The 19879-nt window shown below is 39.1% G+C and overlaps 1 protein-coding gene across 1 annotated transcript in view; it reads left to right on the top strand.

The window, feature by feature from the left end:
- LOC121875930 (CAD protein-like) overlaps positions 1 to 19879 on the top strand; it is a gene marked incomplete at its 5' end in the record, with an annotated part of 66654 nt that overhangs the window by 29181 nt on the left and 17594 nt on the right. The window contains 2 exons of the mRNA XM_042380684.1: positions 591 to 708; positions 11072 to 11202. Coding sequence (XP_042236618.1) covers positions 591 to 708; positions 11072 to 11202 — 249 coding nt within the window. The remainder of the gene's footprint in view (positions 1 to 590; positions 709 to 11071; positions 11203 to 19879) is intronic.

Below are 19879 nucleotides of genomic sequence, written 5' to 3'. Positions count from 1 at the left end.
TCCAAAGGGCCAAGCCCTTCCCAACAGTGGTTTTCCCAACCATGAGGTTTTTCAGGAGCCTAACCCACACAGTTGTAGAGGGAAAACTGTACGTACTTCATTGTTTTCCCCCCAAAAATTTCACTGATTATTTTTATACCAATGGTAAGGATGAAATGTGCTGGACAATCACTGGGCACTTGCCTCAGTCCTGGACTATAAAATGAAATATAAGGGTTAAAGTATCCAGATGTCATTATCCAACCAAGTTAATTATTACAGCCCAATGTGTGTGTGTGTGTGTGTGTATGTGTGTGCATGTATGCACATGTGTGTGTGCATGTTTGACTGCTTATATCCATGTGCACACTTTGCCATAATAACTCAATAACACTATGATAACATACAGGGTGTTTTGGCACCTAAAGAAATAATGATCTAAGACAGTTTCCAGCAATATAGTATCAGTTTCAGTATCTCAATATTTACACTGCCACAGAACAATGTTGGTTTTTGGGTAGTGTTTGCATTTGCTCTGTTGATATTTATTTTCATTAATGTACCTATTGTACATCAAAGAACTTGGGTGATAAAAAGTATATATTTTCTAGGCTTTGCGTCTGATTGGAGGAGCACCTGACATCAAGACTCACGTTGATTGTGTCACATCTCGCAGGATTGTCAAGCTTCCAGGACTCATTGACATTCACGTGCATGTCAGAGAACCAGGTACTGTACTTACCCTTTTTCCATAATTGTAGTATCTGGTATAAGTGTGACATTATTAAACCTGTATGATTGCAATAATTCCTTGATTCCCATTGGGATGTGGTCCTAGAGATTGCCTTAAATATAGGACCCATAAAAAATAAAGTTAATACATACACTAAAGGAAAAATCATTCTACATCCACAATTCTTGCATTCAACCTTATAAAGTTGACAATAATAAAATCATAAAACAAACACTATAGTAAGGATTTTGAACCTGCAGATTTTATGCTTGCTATACTGTATGTATAATCGCCACAAAAAGTTCTTCAACAGCCGGGCATGACATTTCAGAATGAGCCCTATGGATCGTGTCATTTCAGAATGGTTGGTATGCCTGGTTGCGAAGTGACTCTCAATGTTTTGTAATAATACCTGTATATGTTGCATGTCTTTATAACACAGTGATATCCCCATTAGCTGGAACAATTGGTGCAGAGCACTTCCGGGGATGAGAGATTTCCGGCTAACCAGACGACTTTCTCTCATCCGGAAAAATTCCTTATCCTGGAATCTCTTCCGGTTACTGGGAAAAGTTTCCCAGTGTCTAAACTAGACATCTTGCACACACAGACACTAGCCCACTTCCCCAGAATGTTTCTGGGTGCTGGGGATGTTTTCCTCGAGTCTAAACTACTGGAGTCCGTAAATGCAATTCTAATTAAGTTAGAAACTCCATTTCTTTACTATGATAATCCAGAATAGTTTATTTAAAAGATTGGTTAAATTAATATATTTAAAAATTAAAATCTATATGATATGGGCATGAATGAAGTTGCGTGTTACAGCAAAAACTGGTATTCTCCACTCCCGTGGAGCTGTGGGGGATTAGTGGGTCTCTTGTAACTGGCCTGACCTGATGCTACGTCAGGTGGAGGTAGGGTGAGGGATTAGTGGTCTCGTATTACTGACCTGATGGAATGTCAGGTCACCCTTTCTTGAGTGGGGGATTAGTGGGTCTCATGACCTGAAGATGTCTTGAATAAACGTGAAGCCTAAAGTATTTTTAATGAGTATAAATGAGCAAAGTTGTATCCCTTCAACATTACATTACATAACATTTTAAAATATGGAGTGAGAAAGCAGAAAGGTGTGGGTGATTAGAGAGAAGGAGTGGAAAGGAGTGTTGCCAAGTACTTCTCAACAGCTGATATTTAACTTGCAGTCACACACTCGTAAATTTGTCACACAATAAGACCCTCAGTAATTAAGTCTGCTGTCTTCATTACCATGTTAGGGGTATGTGAGGTATGTGAGTGGTGTTGAAGTGAGTGTGTGTGGGTGGGTGTGTGTGTTTTTTTCGGGGAGGAGGGCCGCAAAGTCAGTTTTCTCTCTCTCTCTCTCCCCCCCCCCTCCCCCCACCTTTTCTCACTCAATTACGAGCGTTAAATATAAAATAGACTTGCTGAGAGCGGTTGTATGTACCGAGAATGTAGACGTCATAGCAATCACCGAAACTTGGATGAATATTACGAGCAAGAACTTTTTATCAGAGTACCACATAGAAAGGTACAACCTTTTTCACAAGGACAGGGAAGGTAGGAAGGGGGGAGGGGTTGCACTCTTCATCAGGGATACATTAAATTGTTGTATTAATAATTCTGAGTTACCCATAAGGTCAATCCAATCTATTTGGCAAAAGTTAAAGTCGCCTACTATACAGACATTGCTCTGTATGGAAGCACTGCGCATTTCATCTCAAATAAGTCGCTCATTAACTCCATCAAGATTAGGAGGTCTATATATTTTTACTTCTATGATTAATTTTCCCTTCCATCTATTAATTCTATCCAAATTGTTTCTGTATTTCGCTCAGTTTTTATTTCCTTATTTATTTCACACTTCAGATTATCCCTGACATAGATTGCTACTCCTCCTCCTTTCCTAATCTGCCTATCGGTATGAAATGATTTATAACCTGCAATTTTGTATTCGACAGGTAACTCACGTGAGTCTAGGTTTATCCATGTCTCGGTGAATGCTATTACAGTGGTCCCTCGGTTAACGAACACAATTCATTCCACAGAGTCGTTTGTTAACCGAATCCATTATTTCAATGGGATATTGGGTAATTGGTTCCAACTCACAGAAAAAGTACATAGAAAGTACTGTATACCAGTAATGTTCGTAAGGATTTCGTTAATCAAATTTTTGTTCGTTAACCGAAATGAAGATTCTTATGGAGGGTAATTCGTTAACCGAAATTTCGTTAACCGAGGCGTTCGTTAACTGAAGGACCACTGCATATACATACATATACACTAGTACTGTACTCTTAAATTACTGCTGTAATGTGATACAGGTGATTAATTTTTATCTGTTGTGCAAAATATATGACGTTTAAATTTGATTTATTCGCTGTCTGTGAGGATTCCAGCAATGCATATTAAATTATCCTAACTTTAGTCTGACATATTATATAAAATAAAAACTGTAAGCCTAAAACCCTGGCTTGGCAGATGGGGGAGAGAGAGGGAGCATGGGGGGGGGAGGTGAGGTGAGGTGATATGTTTGACAGTTGGCCCCCAAGGTCTAATGTGTGTTTATTTATCAGTTCTTAAGTGACTAAGCTTCTCTCATTTTAAAATGCCAGTGAAATGACATGGGAGAATATAATTTACATTGCTGGGATTCTTGTAAGATAGTGATTAATTTGAATATATACAAGCTATAACTGGCACTAGAAATAAAAATTTTAGTACCGTAATCATTTAGTACATGTACAGAACAGGTTTGCACTTAGGTCATTTATTTCTTTTACTTTTCTTTTAGTATGGTGTGTGCATGTAAATGAATGAAAATAAATGAAGAAATTTATGTAAATCTACCCAAAAATACAATTGAAAAACTTTACATGATAAAATATACTACAGTACACTAATGTACTAAAATTTTTATCTCTTGTGCAAAATATATGACGTTTATATTTAAATTATTCACTGTCTTGCAAGGATTCCAGCAATGCAAATTATGTTCTAACTTTAGTCTGTGATATTATATAAGATAAAAACTTAAAGCATACTGTATAACCACCAAACCCTTGCTGGGAGGTGGGGGGAGGGAGGGAGGGGAGAAAAAAGTGACATGTTTGACAGTTAGCACCGAAAGTCTAGTGAAGTATTTATTTGTTTATTTATGTCCTTTAGATTGAGTTTCTGTTTTTTGCTTATAAAATGTCATAGAAGTGACCGGGGAGAATATAACTTACATTGCAGGAATTCTTATAAGAGAGTGATTAATTTGAATGTAAACATGCGATAGTTTGCACTAGACAAAAATTTTAGGAATCATTTTGTACATTATTTTTATTGCATGTACAATACAGCTTTGCCCTTAGGACAGTGTGTGTGCATGTAAATGAGTTTCAATAAATGAATAAAGTTACATACAAGCCAAAAATAATAGTTGAAAAACTTTATGTAGACAGAGCTTGGATGGCTAAATTTTAGAATGGCAAATATTTTAATATAAAAAATGCACAAATATTCAAGAACACAATTTTCTTGATATTTACTCCACTGGAAACGAATGTAAACATAGGACAGATTACGATATTGGCCAATCAGCTGATGCTCACAACAAAATGTGTTTGTCGTAAGGATTTCGTTAATCAAAGTTTTGTTCGTTAACCGAATTGAAGATCCTTATGGAAGCTAATTCATTAACTGAAATTTCGTAAATTGAACTGTTCGTTAACCGAGGGACCACTGTATATCGATTGTTTCTGTACATACCAACGCCCTGATTTCAGCCATTTTGTTTCCCATACTTCTACTGTTTGCGTAGGAAACATTTAAGTTAGTCGTGTTCTGAGTCCTCTCTTTGTCCCGTTTAGGTTTTAACTCCCTGCCTAATTTAGTTTTGTCATCATTCCTAGCATTATTTCTCTGTAACCTTTCACTTTGTTTATCCGCTCCCACTGCAGTCTCCTCCACCCCCGTGCTCATAATGTTCTCCTAGCAGTTTAAAGACTTTGACATCTTTTGAACTGCCCTCTCGAGAGAACCGGCCAGGGTTGCCACCCCCATCCCTCGACAGATGCACCCCATCCCTCGCATAAAGGTCCCTTCTGCCATAGAAGTTGTCCCAGTTGTCATTGAATGGGACTGATATTGACTTGCAATATCTGTCAAGACGGCCATTGACTAGGGTTTCCTGTTTTGGGGTTTCTTAGCATCCCGGGATTCTGGGACAAACCAGGATATTTCCCGGGATCCCGGGATTTCCCGCATCAGGTGATATATGTACTAACTAATGCTATATGCTAACCATATACTTCATTAGTGTAGTATCTGTAGATTATTTGATGGGCAAATGATTTGATAAATTATATTACACTAAAGCAAAGTTCTCTTTATTAACTTGCATACTGGTGTAAAAATAGGTACATAATATGGTTAAACAAGCAAAATTTTGATTAATCTCATTCCGTTAGCCATAAAAGAAACTCGCAGACATTTGGAATGGCATTCAAAGTTAGCTATTATAAAAAATAAGAATTCTATATTTAATGCCATTTGGAAGCCACATTCTACAAAAACCTAAAGCGAACACTTGAATGACCTGTGAAAAAAATAATAGCATAAAATCATTTGTGCACACAAGCCACACAGTCGTGCACACATCAAAAGTTGTTCATGAAATAACTCTTCAAGAAGCACAAACAGTCAATCTCATTCTTTTAGCCACAAAAGAAACTCAATAATATTTGGAATGACATTCAGAGTTAGCCATTATAAAAAAAGAATTATTCTATGCTGTTTGGAAGCCCTACTCTACAAAAAAAAATTAAAGACAACACTTGAATGACCTGCGAAAAAAAAGGAATAGAATCATTTGCACACACAAAGCCATGCACACACTAATAGTTGTTCATGAAATAACTCCTCAAGAAGCACAAACAGAACAAGGCTCACTGATTGCAGTATTGACTTAGTTTTGTAATAAATAGGCCAGCAGCTGAAAGTGCCCTTTCGGCTTCGACTGAAGTTGGTGGTACTGAGATGAGGGCCTGGAATAGTTTCTCTAAATTATGTGATCTCTCTCCTGTTGCCTCAAACACATCGAACTCTTTCCTAATTTTACATGGTGCAAATCAGAGATAAGGAATAACAATAAGAATCCCGGGATTTGAACCAAATTCCCGGGAAAAAAAAAACATAACCACTGTCCAGAAAGTATCCAGTCATTGTGAATATTGTGAGAACTGGTCGCGCAGCCTTGATGTAACTTGGCAGCCACTCAGAGAGGACCGTACTGTGCATGCGTGAACAGCCACACTCCCGTGGGACAACTCAGATGCCCGGCAGACGCCGTTGAGTGAGCGTGGGTACTGTGTGACCGTCGCCTTTACAATGACCAAACAATAACGAAGGAGTACTACATCGAAGTTCTTCGCCGGCTGAGGGATGCGGTAAGAAGAAAACCACCGCAGCTGTGGGCAAGTGGTGACTGGCAGCTTCATCATGACAATGCGCCCGCACATTCTTCACGTCTCGTGCAGGGTTTTTTGGCAAAACATCTCATCGCCCAGGTCTTTCAGTCCCCCTACAGCCCAGATTTGGCTCCCTGCGACTTCTGGCTTTTCTCAAAGCTAACATCGCCGTTGAAAGGGAGGAGATTTCAGACCGTGGACGAGATTAAGGAGAATGCGACGAGGCAGCTGATGAAGATCCCGAAAGAGGACTTTGCAGACTGTTTTGAAAAGTGGAAGGGACGCTGGGAAAAGTTTGTGAGGTCCCAAGGGGAGTACTTGAAGGGGACTAAGGCGCCATTGTCCTAGGTAAGCAATATTTTTTTTAATAGTAAATGGCTGGATACTTTCCGGACAGACCTCGTATATCTAGATTTTGCCAAGGCTTTTGACAGTGTATTCCACGAAAGGCTGAAAATCAAACTAGAAGGGTACGGAATTCGGGGAAATGTCCTTGCGTGGATAGAAGACTTTCTACATGACCACAAGCAGTGTGTGGTGATTACTGACACGAAATCATCATCTGTACCTGTCACAAGCAGGGTACCACAGGGCAGTGTTTTGGGCCCGTTGTTGTTTGTTTGTTTCATAAATGACATGCCTAACGTTGTACACTCCTCCAGACAAATATTTGCCGATGACGCCAAGTTATTCGGGAAATCAAGAACCAAGCGGACTGTGAAGAGCTGCAGAAGGATCTCTGTGAGCTCGAAGAATGTTCGAAGAAATAGCTGCTGAGATTCAATGTCACGAAGTGTAAGAGGATGCACCTGGGGCATACCAACGGTGAGGAGGCGTATCATATGTCCCAACAGGATGAAGAAACTGCACTATTTGAGACTGAATGTGAGAAGGACCTAGGTGTGTATGTTGACAATGAGCTGAAGTTCTCGGGCCATTGCAAGAAGAAGGTAAATCAGGCAAATAAATTATAGGGTCTTATAAGAAGGTTGTTCAGATATCTAGACGGTCCGTCCCTCTTAAAGATCTTCAATCGTGAAGTGCTTCTCCCATCTGGAGTACTGTACTGTCACCCTGTCTGGTCCCCAAGATATGCTAGGGACTGTCAGTTGGTTGAAAATGTTCAAAGGAGGGCCACCAGACTGGTGTCTGCACTTCGGCACCTCAACTACCCCAAGAGATTGGAGCGCCTGAACTTTCCTAGCTTATACTAAAGACGGGCAAGGGGCGACCTAATTGAGGTGTATAAGCATCTCAGGGGCACTACTCAGTCGAGTGTCCTCACTTGTAGCTGACGGACACTTGCCCCACAAGGAGTCACAGCTCAAGATTGAAGAAGCTGCAGGTCCAAAAAACTGTGAGGGCAAACTTTTTCGGGGTGAGAGTTGTGAACTCTTGGAACACTGTACCAGAAAGTGTTGTGACGGCACTGAGTGTGAGCTGTTTCAAGACCAGACTTGACCAACACTAGAGCGGGCTCAGGTACATTCAGGAGCCGGTGCATGCCCAGTACTTGCCAACAGTGCGTGACAGAGACATGACCGATCGCCCAAGCGGCTAACGAGCCGATCAGGGGTGAAGAGGATAAATGTAAAGTAAAGTAAAAGTAATGTTGAATTGTTAATGACAGTACAGTAGTTTGATGAATAGTAGTGACAATTGTAGTACGCTACTATTCATCAAATGACTGTCATTGATGATATAATACACTATTGCTTATTTATTAATTAATACCACAACATCACAGTCAAACACCCCCATTTTGTATGACATCAATTTATGCATGGTTAACTACGTGGTGGTGGTGAATTAAAAGATCAGCTGCCACTCCTTTCCACTCCAACTCTCTAATCACCCACACCTTTCTGCTTTCTCACTCCACATTTTAAAATCTTATGTTATGTAATGTTGAAGGGATATAATGTGATAAGTGTAAGTATAAAAACATCACCTGTAGCTTGATGAAATTGAAAAATTTGATCATAACAAACTGCACAATCCATTGGTGAAAATAGGTTATTTGAGACAAAGCTGCCATGAATTATGCAAGCTACATGAGGATCTATCTTAGTAATCCAAGTCGCTGTACATTTTTTATAATTACATGTAGTATGGCCCCCTTGGGTTTTGGGTGAAACTACTGCTACTGAATTCAAATTCTCTACTGACAGATAATTCCTTGTATGTAGTGCCTGAGTTGAACTTTCTAGTCCTTGCAGCTCATCACTCAATACTATCTCCTCAGGGACAGTTCCATAGTCTCCTCCATCATCCATAGGCCCGGACTCCTGTCCTTCATCCTCCAGTTGAACATCACTCATCTAAACTAGGAGGAACACTATGAGTCACATTATATCATTATAAAAATATAAGGGAGAAAACATTTTCTCCCAAACTTAATCAATATGACTCATAATTGTTATATTATTAGCAAGTTAATTCATTAAGATCTCTTATTGTTATATAAGTCACTCGTTTGACAATTATAAACAATTAACTCACTATTTCGTATCTCTCTCCCGACTCTTATCTCAAGTATCCCTTAGCTCTGTATTTTTTTTCATAAAATAATTTCATTTAGAACATTTTATTGAGAGGGATCATCAAGATCTGCATTTGTTGCCAATCAGGAGCACAGACATTATCCCCCAAGTAATAACTTAAGCGAAAATTTCTACATGCATACTATCACCCGGCAGGGTTGACAGTGCTGAGTCTCAAACATAGCGCTCTATTGACAACAGCGTTCACTATTACTCTAGCAATATTTATTGGGTTGTGAATTCCACCCTGAATTGTTCTCATATAACCCATAGAAGATGCAAAGTCCATTTCAACATAACTCTAGATTGCTAGGAAGACCGGAAGGTCAACATTCCGGAAGGAACGCTAAGTCTAGCAGCCTCGCTAAAGTTCACCTGGAAGGGCTGAACCCGCTACTGAGGACATCAATAAAATGAAGAGAAAACTCAACTCTGGTCTTTATGCTGAGAGCAATTAGAAAACCGAGGGCGGAAGCCCAAAGGTTCTTTGTGAACGAACGTAAGAGTAGGAAGAAAGACAGTCACATGGCATTCATAATAGCACGTGAATATTTGGGACAAAGAAAACCGTAAACAGTATACATATATATGTATATATAAATAGATATATACACATATTCTCTTTCAGTGAAGATGAGCCCGGGAGGGCGCAGCGACATTCACTGAATGACTAAAAGGCAAGGAATAGTCAAGAACGATCTACACGAATTCATACAAAAGACGTGAAGTGGACGCCATGAGACTGACCAAAGATCGTATAAGAAATTGTCCCAAATACAATAATTGAGAGACATAAACCAAATAAAAGCCACTCTATTTCCTCACTGTGCTAATAAGTATAAATACCGTATATAAAATCCTCGTGGGACTTGGTATTTCAGGAATTACAACACAAATTCGCGGAGCTGCCTTTTGTGTGTATTTATAGCTGAATCACCAGGCAAGAAGATGAAGGTCATGATGCGTATGATGAGGGGTGAAGGAGGGAGTTTTGAGAATTGCAATTAAATGCCAGGTAGCGACGTGTCCTAATATTATTAGATGTTTTAATTGCCTGTATGTTGGTCTGGCGAGTTAGCTAGGACTTAACATGCCTAGGTAACATGCTGTGCGTCGCATTCTGACTTGAAAAAAAATACTGTATTTTAGCTTTCGTGTTTATTCAAGACATCTTCAGGTCCTCAGACCCACTAATCCCCCACCCGACAATGGGTGACCTGACAGTTTATCAGAAGGTCAGTAATATGAGATCACTAATACCCCACCGTACCTCCACCTGACATTGTGTCAGGTCAGGTCAGGTCAGTTACACGAGACTCGCTAATCTCCCACACCTCCAAGGGAGTGGAAAATACCAGTCCTTTTTGTTTTTATCCTCTTCACCACTGATCGGCTCGTTAGCCGCTTGGGAGATCGGTCACGTCTCTGTTACACACTGTTCGCAAGTACTGGGCATGCACCGGCTCCTGAATGTACCTGAACCCGCTCCAGTGTTGGTCAAGTCTTGTCTTGAAAGAGCTCACACTCGGTGCCGTCACAATACTTTCTGGTACATTGTTCCAAGAGTTCACAACTCTCACTCCGAAAAAGTTTGCTCTCACAGTTTTCTGGACTTGCGGCTTCTTCCATCTTGAGCTGTGACCCCTTGTGGGTAGCTGAGGTGCCGAAGTGCAGGCTGTAACACAGCTTCATTCACGACCGTATCATATAGATTTTTAGGTTAGACTCTTGGAAAACTCCCTAGCACACAGAAACATTCTGAGGATGTGAGCTAGTGTTTGTCTGTGCAAGATGTATAGTTTAGACACTTGAAAAGTCTTAAACAGTAACCAGAAGTACTTCAGGGGATGTGGGATTTTTCCGGGTCTGACAAAGTCGTCCAGTTAGCCGGAAATCTCTCGTCCCCGGAAGTGCTCTGCACCAATTGTTCCGGCTAACGGGGATATCACTGTATATTGAAGAGAATGGGACTATTGGATGGTTACTTGTGCCGGGAGCAGGCATGAGATTAATAGCCTTTGTAAGGTAAACAAAAACGGTTCTTGAGGAAGGTGACCTTCAGTTTCAGAATATGTACCGTATAGTATTTGCTTTTTCAGATTGTTTTTTATCCCATTTTTTCAGAAACTGAAGACTTTGCTGGATGTATACAGTGTTTGTATGAATGATGTGCATGTACCAAAATTGTTACTTTTGAGTCTATCCATCCATGCATCCCACTAACATGACAAGGGTATGTCATCTTCGGATGGTTCTTGCTTAAATTTTGCTCTTGGAATCTGTCACTGCTTCCAATTCATAAACATTAGGTTTATGTTAATTAATTGACAATTTTACTTTCATAGGTGCTACTCATAAGGAGGACTGGACATCTTGTACAGCTGCAGCCCTTGCTGGCGGAGTGACCCTTATTTGTGCCATGCCCAACACTCAACCTCCAGTGACAGATGTGGCTGCTTTCTCATTCACTAAGGAGGTGCAGTACAGTATTACTATATTTTTAACAGTGTTATACAAAGGCAAACCTTGAAATGCTTTACTTGACTTGAAATCCTCCATAATAAACTTGGAAATCGTGCAGCAAAACACATTTTCATGCTTTGCATCACTGTCAATACACTTTGCCCAAGTTCTACTGCACTCATTATGAAACGTAAGGCCAAATATTTTCTACACTTAAAATTTTCTCATGTTGACAGTGTCTACTTTTACCTTACAGCCTTGGTTTAGATTACATATTACTGTACATGTGTAAAGTTTATCAATGGTAATTCAACCATGCCAATTTTCTGCGTAATGTGAATTTTTCTGGGACGATGCTAGATGATGAGAAGTTGCACACCAGTGCTTTTCTGGCTGTTTTAAATGAAATTGCTTCAATTACAGAAACATTCTACACCATCTTCATCTTTCATTGCTATTTAAATTAAAAATAGTGTGGGATCTGCCACCCTAAGTACTGTAAGAGCAAGAGATGGCGGTGGCAGTGCGTGTGATGGGGGGTGAAGGAGGGGGTTTCAAGAATTGCAATTAAATGCCAGGTAGTTGTAAGGGCGAGCGCGTTTCAACACCTACACCACCCTTATCTTTCTTACTTCTCTTGTTCTTTTTACCTACTTCAGTTCACTGGTTACTACATAACCTCAGTTCTTTTTGGTAGCATGGATGAGGGTCTAGGCACATGGGTATGGTAATTCTGGTATCAAGTCACTTGGACGGAAATAAAGGTAACTACTGTGGGAGAAATGAATACTCCTAAAATATTCTAAGAACAGGTTTATTAATATGGAATCAAAGGGAAAAAGAGATATTATTAACATATAACTTCAAGGTGTAACTCCTCGCTTATTACAGACTCAGTATTTTTTATTTCTACTCAACAGCAATTATTCAGATCCTACACTCTTACTGCACACAACCTTACTGGTGTTAGATTACATTACCTATCAGGGCCAGTTCCTTGGCCCTACTCACAATACATAGTAAATGGCAACTCCTTGTAGATTACTTTACTGCCACTCCAAGTGGGTACTTCTACTTCACCCACATCTTCTAGTGGTACATCTCATTACAGTTACAAGACTTTACTCCTAGTCCCAAGTGGACAACTTTACTTCTCACACATTACAAGGTACTTTACACAACTTACTGACTGTTGGTGGTGCATATGAGATGCACTCACAACATACATGTTAATACGGAAACCAGCAGATACATGGGTCCACCACCCAACATGGGATGATTATTTCCAACTGATTATCCCCAACATACATATACAACAAACTCTGTGGACATATAACTTCCAGGGAGCGTCCCAGGGTAGAACACTGGGGCTCACGACCATTGCTGTGATCGGTGGTAGCCAGACACATGGCGAGTCTGGGGTCTGGCTCCACGAGGCAGTGGAGCAGATTAATCATGCCGAATCGGTGCCATCGTTTCATATACAGTATTGATCCCTGCTGGGTATCTACTGAATCCGGGGCAGTCGTTGAGTGATCCAAGAGCCACAATTGGATCTGGAGACAAACGGGAGAGCAGACGTCAGGGGATTGGGAAGCATGACAACACAAACAAATCTTTCGTCTCGCAACGTCAGAAGACAGTTACTTTATATTACTCCTTACTCTGGGTGAATGACAATTCAACTGTTGAAGCCTGAACACTGATATTCACTACAATTGACTGAATCAAACTGAATGGCTAGGGAACACATCAACATACCTGGAGACAAATGGGAGAGCAGACGTCAGGGACGCTCTGTCTCCCTTACCCGTGGTATATATACCCCTGAGTTGCCAGCGATCACTACTCAAGCAATGACAGAGATTACCAACAAACTCAACTGTTACTCATTCAAAGATGACCCTCAGTTGACAGAGGTCTGGCAAATTACTTGAGTTGATTTCCACAGACTAATCCAAGATTGAGCTTCCCAGGAGAAGTGGAATAAACAACGTATTGACAACTGTGTTCGAAGGCGGGACTTACTGGGAGGGATCACGAGTGTAACACGAATGGGAAAAACACGCTCCTTCTAGGGGATAGCTAACCAGCTATCCTTTCATGTTTTGCGGTCTTGGAGTTTAATAAGAATCATTAGTTAAAACAGACTAGCAGTCAACATGACCATGACATAGTGACGTGTCCTCCTAATATTACTTATTAAGTAATTATTAGATGTTTTAATTGCTTGTATGTTGTCCTGGCGAGTTATTGCTAGGCATTAACATACCTAGGTTAAAGGCTAGGCGTCGCATTTTGGGTTATATCACAAAAACTGGTTTATAGAAAAAACCTGCTTTATGTTCAATCCAGAATACAACGTCTAGCTTTATACCTAGGTATGTAAATGCCTAGCAATAACTCGCCAGGACAACATACAAGCAATTAAAACATCTAATAATTAATTAGATACATAATATTAGGAGGACACGTCACTACCTGGCATTTAATTGCAATTCTCTTAACCCCCTCCCGCACCCTCCATCACACTCATTACTACCGTCATCTTTTTGCCTGGCGAATCAGCTGTAAACACTCACAAGGCCAGCTCTGCTAATTTGTGTTGTAATAGCTGAAATATTAAGTGCCACAAGGATTTTATTTTTGGTATTTATACATCTTAGCACGATGAGAGAAATCGAGTGACTTTTAGTTTGATTGTGTCTCAGATATTGTGTTTCTGGCAATTTTTTATGCGGTCTGGTCAATGATGGCGACCGCGCCTCGTCTTCTATTTAGGAAGACAATCGATCTTTAATGACTAATATCCTCAGCTTTCAAGTCACTTAGTGAATGACGTTGTTTTTTGCCCTTCCGGGCTTGTCTTCACTGAAAGAATATATATATATATATATATATATATATATATATATATATATATATATATATATATATATATATATATATATATATATATATATATATATAGCTAGACCCCGACTTATGACGGGGTTAGGGACCCAAATCCAGGTTGTAAGTCCGAATGGTCGTAAGTCCGACATAGATAAAAAAAAAAAAAATTTAATAAAAAATCTACATTGAAATGCAGTACAGTGACCCCTCCGTTAACGAACTCAATCCGTTCCAGAAGGTCGTTCGTTAACCGAAAAGTTCGTTAACCGAAACCATTGTTTCAATGGGTTTTTGGGTAATTGGTTCCAGCTCACCGAAAATTTCCTAAATTCAACAAAAATGGTAGAAAAGTTCACTTACTTTGAGGTGTGTATGTAGAAGGCTCCTGGATGATGATGATGATGATGGGATTTAGAATGGGGGTGGAGGAGAAGGAAGAAGAGAAGGCATTGGGGTGGAAGAGAAGTCACCCCATGGTGCCATTTCACCCATAAAATTTTAGCTCTCTGGTGTAATTCAAGATTATTTTCTTTAAATCAACACTGCACTGCATTATATATTGTCAATATATAAAATATATTTCAAAATGACCAATAATTTGCTTGGAAACACAGAAAAAAAGCGTTTAGTTGAAGAGAGTCTCAAGCAAGATGTTACCTCCAGTGAAAACAGAGAGAGACTGACGCCTGTTTGCTGTGTTAAGAGGCTGGATGCCGCGCATTAAACTAGTCACTTTACCTTCAATTATGTTCAATAATTGTTAAAATGACTAAAAAATTGAATATTAAACTTTTAAAATTATTGAATAGTATAAACTTCTTGATATTTACTAAAATAGTAAGGAATTTAAGCCCTAGAACCGATTAATGTATTGGCGGACTGATACTAAAGCTGGTTGCCCGGTCAGTGCAAGCAAAAAACATGTTGAGGTCAGTTCGTAAGAACTTCAAACCGAATTTTTTTTCATTAACCGAATTGAAGATCCTTATGGAAGGCAGTTCGTTAATCGAAATTACGTTAACCGAGGTGTTCGTTAAACGAGGGGTCACTGTACAGTAAAAGTAATAAATAATGAGGAATGGATACAGTACAGTGAAAGTAATAAATAATGAGGAATGGATACAGTGTGACTGAGCACTTACATTTAATGTAGTCAGCTGAATGCACATGGGGCCCCCATAATTTTCTAATTATACATGGAGACTACATAAACTGGAAACGTTTCGGTATATATAATGCGTGCGTCATTTGAAGAAAAAAAAAATTGAAAAAATTGAAAAAAAAAATGGTCACACTGTCCCGACGGTCTTAAGTCGAAGCAGTCGTAAGTCATGGGTAGAAATATATATAGGTGTTATATATATATATATATATATATATATATATATATATATATATATATATATATATATATATATATATATATATATATATATATATATATATATATATATATATATATATATATATATATATATATATATATATATACATAAGTATACCCACTTACGACGGGGTTAGGGACCCAATCCAGGTCAGTAAGTCCGACATAGATAAAAAAAAAAATTTTTTTTTTAAATAAATAATCTACAATGAAATACAGTACAGTAAAAGTAATGAATAATGAGGAATGGATACAGTACAGTGAAAGTAATAAATAATAAGGAATGGTTACAGTGTGACTGAGCACTTACCTTTAATGTAGTCAGCTGAATGCACATGGGGCCCCCATAATTTTCTAATTATACATGGAGACTACATTAACTGGAAACGTTTCGGTATAGAAAATGCGTGTCATTTGAAGAAAATTTTTTTTTTTTTTTTTTTAATAAAAAATCTGAGGCGGTCGTAAGTCCCGACGGTCGTAAGTCGGGTCGTAAGTCTGTCTGTATATATATATATATATATATATATATATATATATATATATATATATATATATATACAGTCAACCCTCACTTTACGCGGTTAATGTAACCCACAGGGTACCGCGGAAAGTGAGAAACGCGTAAAGTGAATAACATAACATATGGGATTAAATGAAATAGAGACCAGCTGACCCCCAAACTCCACTTTTTCCAACACAATACCTATGTTCTAGTAAAAATAACATCTTAATTTTATGATGGTACATGCACACAATTAATACTTAAGAGAAATAGAGAAATACAATCGCCAAGTTAATGTCCATTCAAATAATGGACTCAACTCCCTCCCCCTCTTCTCACACTACACTCGCTGGCTCTTCCCTCTGATAAATTTTTGGGGGAAAACCAAGTATAGGAATAAATAATACCTCAAATTAAAGTTAGGATAATATAATTGACATTGCTGGATTCCTTGTAAGACCAGGACTATTTTGAATATAAATGTCATATATTTTTCACAAAAGATAACATTTTTACTCAGAGTAAACATTACATCTAAAATTTGTATGTCTAATGCAAAATCTATGATGTTTATATTCAAAATGATCATCAAATTGTAAGAATTCCAGCAATGTAAATTATATTCTGGCCGGATAATTTGTATGAATTTTATGAGCTAAATGAAAAAATTATACTTCACCCGTGTAAAGGGGTACACGCACCGCGGAATGTGAGCATCCCGGGTTCCGGTAGGGTACCGCGTAAACTTGGAAACGCGGAATGTGGGACCGTGTAAAGTGAGGGTTGACTGTGTGTATATATATATATATATATATATATATATATATATATATATATATATATATATATATACACACACACACACAGTTGTACCCCGCTTTACGCGGTCAATTGAACCCACAGGGTACCGCGTTAAGTGAACAACAGAACATATGGGATTAATTCCAGTAGAGACTGGCCCAACCCCCAAACTCCACTTTTTGATGACACACAAATATGTTGTCGTAAAAATTTTATCTTAACTTTATGATGGTATGAACAAACAAGTAATATAGAAGAGGTTAGGTTAGGAAAAATAAAGGTTAAGTTAGGAAAAATAAAGGTTAGGTTAGGAAAACTAAAAATTAGGTGTAACACTTACGTTAGTAGAAGAGATGGGTCGGCATACGGGGATGGAGGCGGAGGGGAGGGAGGGAGGGAGGAGGAGGAGGAGTAGGGAGAGGCGAGGCAGGCGGCAGGCGGGAGCAGGTGGCGGGTGGGGTGAATCTAAAAATAGCGTCTCGAGCCGGACACACTGCGCCTATATGGGTAGATGAACTACGTTAAGTGAAAGTTCGGTTCTGGCGAGGCACCGCGTATATGAGAAATCGCGTTAAGTGAAACCGCGTAAAGCGGGGTACAACTGTGTGTGTGTATATATATATATATATATATATATATATATATATATATATATATATATATATATATATATATATATATATATATATATATATATATATATATATATATATATATATTCAGTATATATATATATACACACACACAGTCATGCGCTGGTTAACGTCCTAGATACGTTCTTGGAAACATGACGTTAACCGAAATGGACGTTGTCCGATTATCACAAACTTTTTATTTATACTTACGTGTATGTGGAATACTATATACATACATATACACTTTTACTCTTAAATCACGACTGTAATGTGATATAGGTGATTAATTTTTATCTCTTGTGCAAAATACATGACGTTTATATCAAAATTATTCACTGTTTTACAAGGATTCCAGGAACGCCGGGCAGATGGGGGAGAGAGAGGGTGGGAGTGAGCGAGGGGGCGGGGGAAGGGAAGGTAGTACGTTTGACAGTTGGCACAGGCCCAGGTCTAACGCGTGTATATTTATCAGTTCTTAGGTGACTAAGCTTCTCTCTTATAAAAAGCCAGTGAAATGACCTGGGTGAATATAATTAACATAGCTGGGATTCTTGTAACATACTGATTAATTTGAATATAAACATGCTATAATTTGCACTAGACAAAACAATTTTAGTACCGTTATCAACTTAGTACATGTGCACTCCAGCTTTGCACTAAGGTCATTTATTTCTATTATGTTTCTTTTAGTATGGTGTGTGCATGTAAATGGACGAAAATAAATGAAGAAATCAATGTAAATCTACCCAAAAATACAGTTGAAAAACTTTTTTATAAAATGTACTACAGTACTGTACACTAATGTACACCAATTTTTATCTCTTGAGCAAAATATATGACATTTATATTCAAATTATTTGTTGTCTTGCAAGGATTCCAGCAATGCAAATTATAATCTCCTAACTTTAGTCTGAGATATTATATAAGATAAAAACTGTAAGCCTAAAAGCCTGGCTGGGGGGGGAGGGTGGGAGGGACTGACGGAGTCAGCCACGCCACTCAGCGAGGGGTTGGGGGGGTTGGGGGGTTGAGGTGATAAGTTTGAGCCGAAGGTCTCTGTGTGTTTATTTAACAGTCCTACTAAGCTTCTCTCATTTTAAAATGCCAGTGATATGACCTAGGAGAATATAATTAACATAGCTGGGATTCTTGTAAGATACTGATTTATTTGAATATAAACATGTTGTAATTCGCACTAGACATAACAATTTTAGTACCGTAATCAAATTAGTACATGTGCACTCCAGCTTTGCACTAAGGCCATTTATTTCTTTTACGTTTGTTTTTGTATGGTGTGTGTATGTAAATGGATGAAAATAAATGAAGAAATTTATGTAAATCTACCCAAAAATGCAGTTGAAAAACTTTTTATAAAATCTACTAGCAGAGCTCTGCTCCCCTTTCCTCACTAGAACCCCGACCTGCTCTATTTTATGCCCAAAAATCTCAACATCCACCAACATGTAGCCCAGGTATGGTATTGACCCACCATTAGCTGCTTTCAACTCAAGACCCTCTGGGGAATGTAATCCAACTCCCCTAGATTCAAAATATCTACGATAAACTGTCTCTGAGACAAGAGTCACCTCACTACCAGAATCCAGAAGAGATGTAACCAAGACTCCTCCTATCTTAACTGCGGTGATGGGGGTTTTCCCCACCAGCCTGTCCTTACTCCACTCTCTGTGTGACCAGCCCACTTGTTCTACCCCTACTGGTGGGCTTCCTACTGCAGGGGTTGGTCATTTCCCTCCTCTCTAGCAATTTTTGACACTCGTGGTCTTGACTCCATTTCTTGGCTGCTGAGGGGCCCACCTTGGTGGACCTCCTCTCCCTCGACCTTGGTTCCGGTACCAACAGGTGGCCGCCCTGTGCCCCCACTGTCCACATATATAGCACTCTCCTTGGAATGGGAGTGGCCTTTCCTTGTTAAAATGTTTATCTTCTGGTGACCCCTTAATTTGTACTAGGTCTGTCTTCACAGCCTGAATATCTACTCGTAATTCAGCAAGCATCTTCTCCACCCCACTCTTTTGAGGTACACTTCCATGGGGGTATAATGTTTCTCCCACTTCCTTAACCACGGGCGAACATTAGTTTATAGCTGTAACCACACCCTTAGATTGGTTCTTTTCCTTAATTGTCTGCTTTGTCATCTTCTTGGACTCTTCTGCAGCTACCTGTACCATTTCCTCATAAGACAATCCAACGTAAGCCACTCGGCAACCCTTGATCCCTTAAGCCCTTAAGAAAAACCTCTTTCAAATTATCCGACCTACTGGCGACTTGCGTTGGGGCTACTTTAACGATCTCCTCATGCAGCGTCTCGAGAGCATCTGAATAGGTCTACACATTTTCTAATACACCCTGAGTCCTCTGATAAAATCTAAAATGGAGTTCCCCAGCATCAGATTTTCTCCATAAGTATCCTTTAAAACTGCGAGAACCCCTTCACTATTACAACTGTCAC

Source organism: Homarus americanus, unplaced genomic scaffold (genome assembly GCF_018991925.1).
Source record: "Homarus americanus isolate GMGI-L3 unplaced genomic scaffold, GMGI_Hamer_2.0 scaffold34239, whole genome shotgun sequence".
Taxonomy (NCBI): Eukaryota; Metazoa; Arthropoda; class Malacostraca; order Decapoda; family Nephropidae; genus Homarus; species Homarus americanus.
This window is presented reverse-complemented; position numbering and strand designations above follow the sequence as displayed.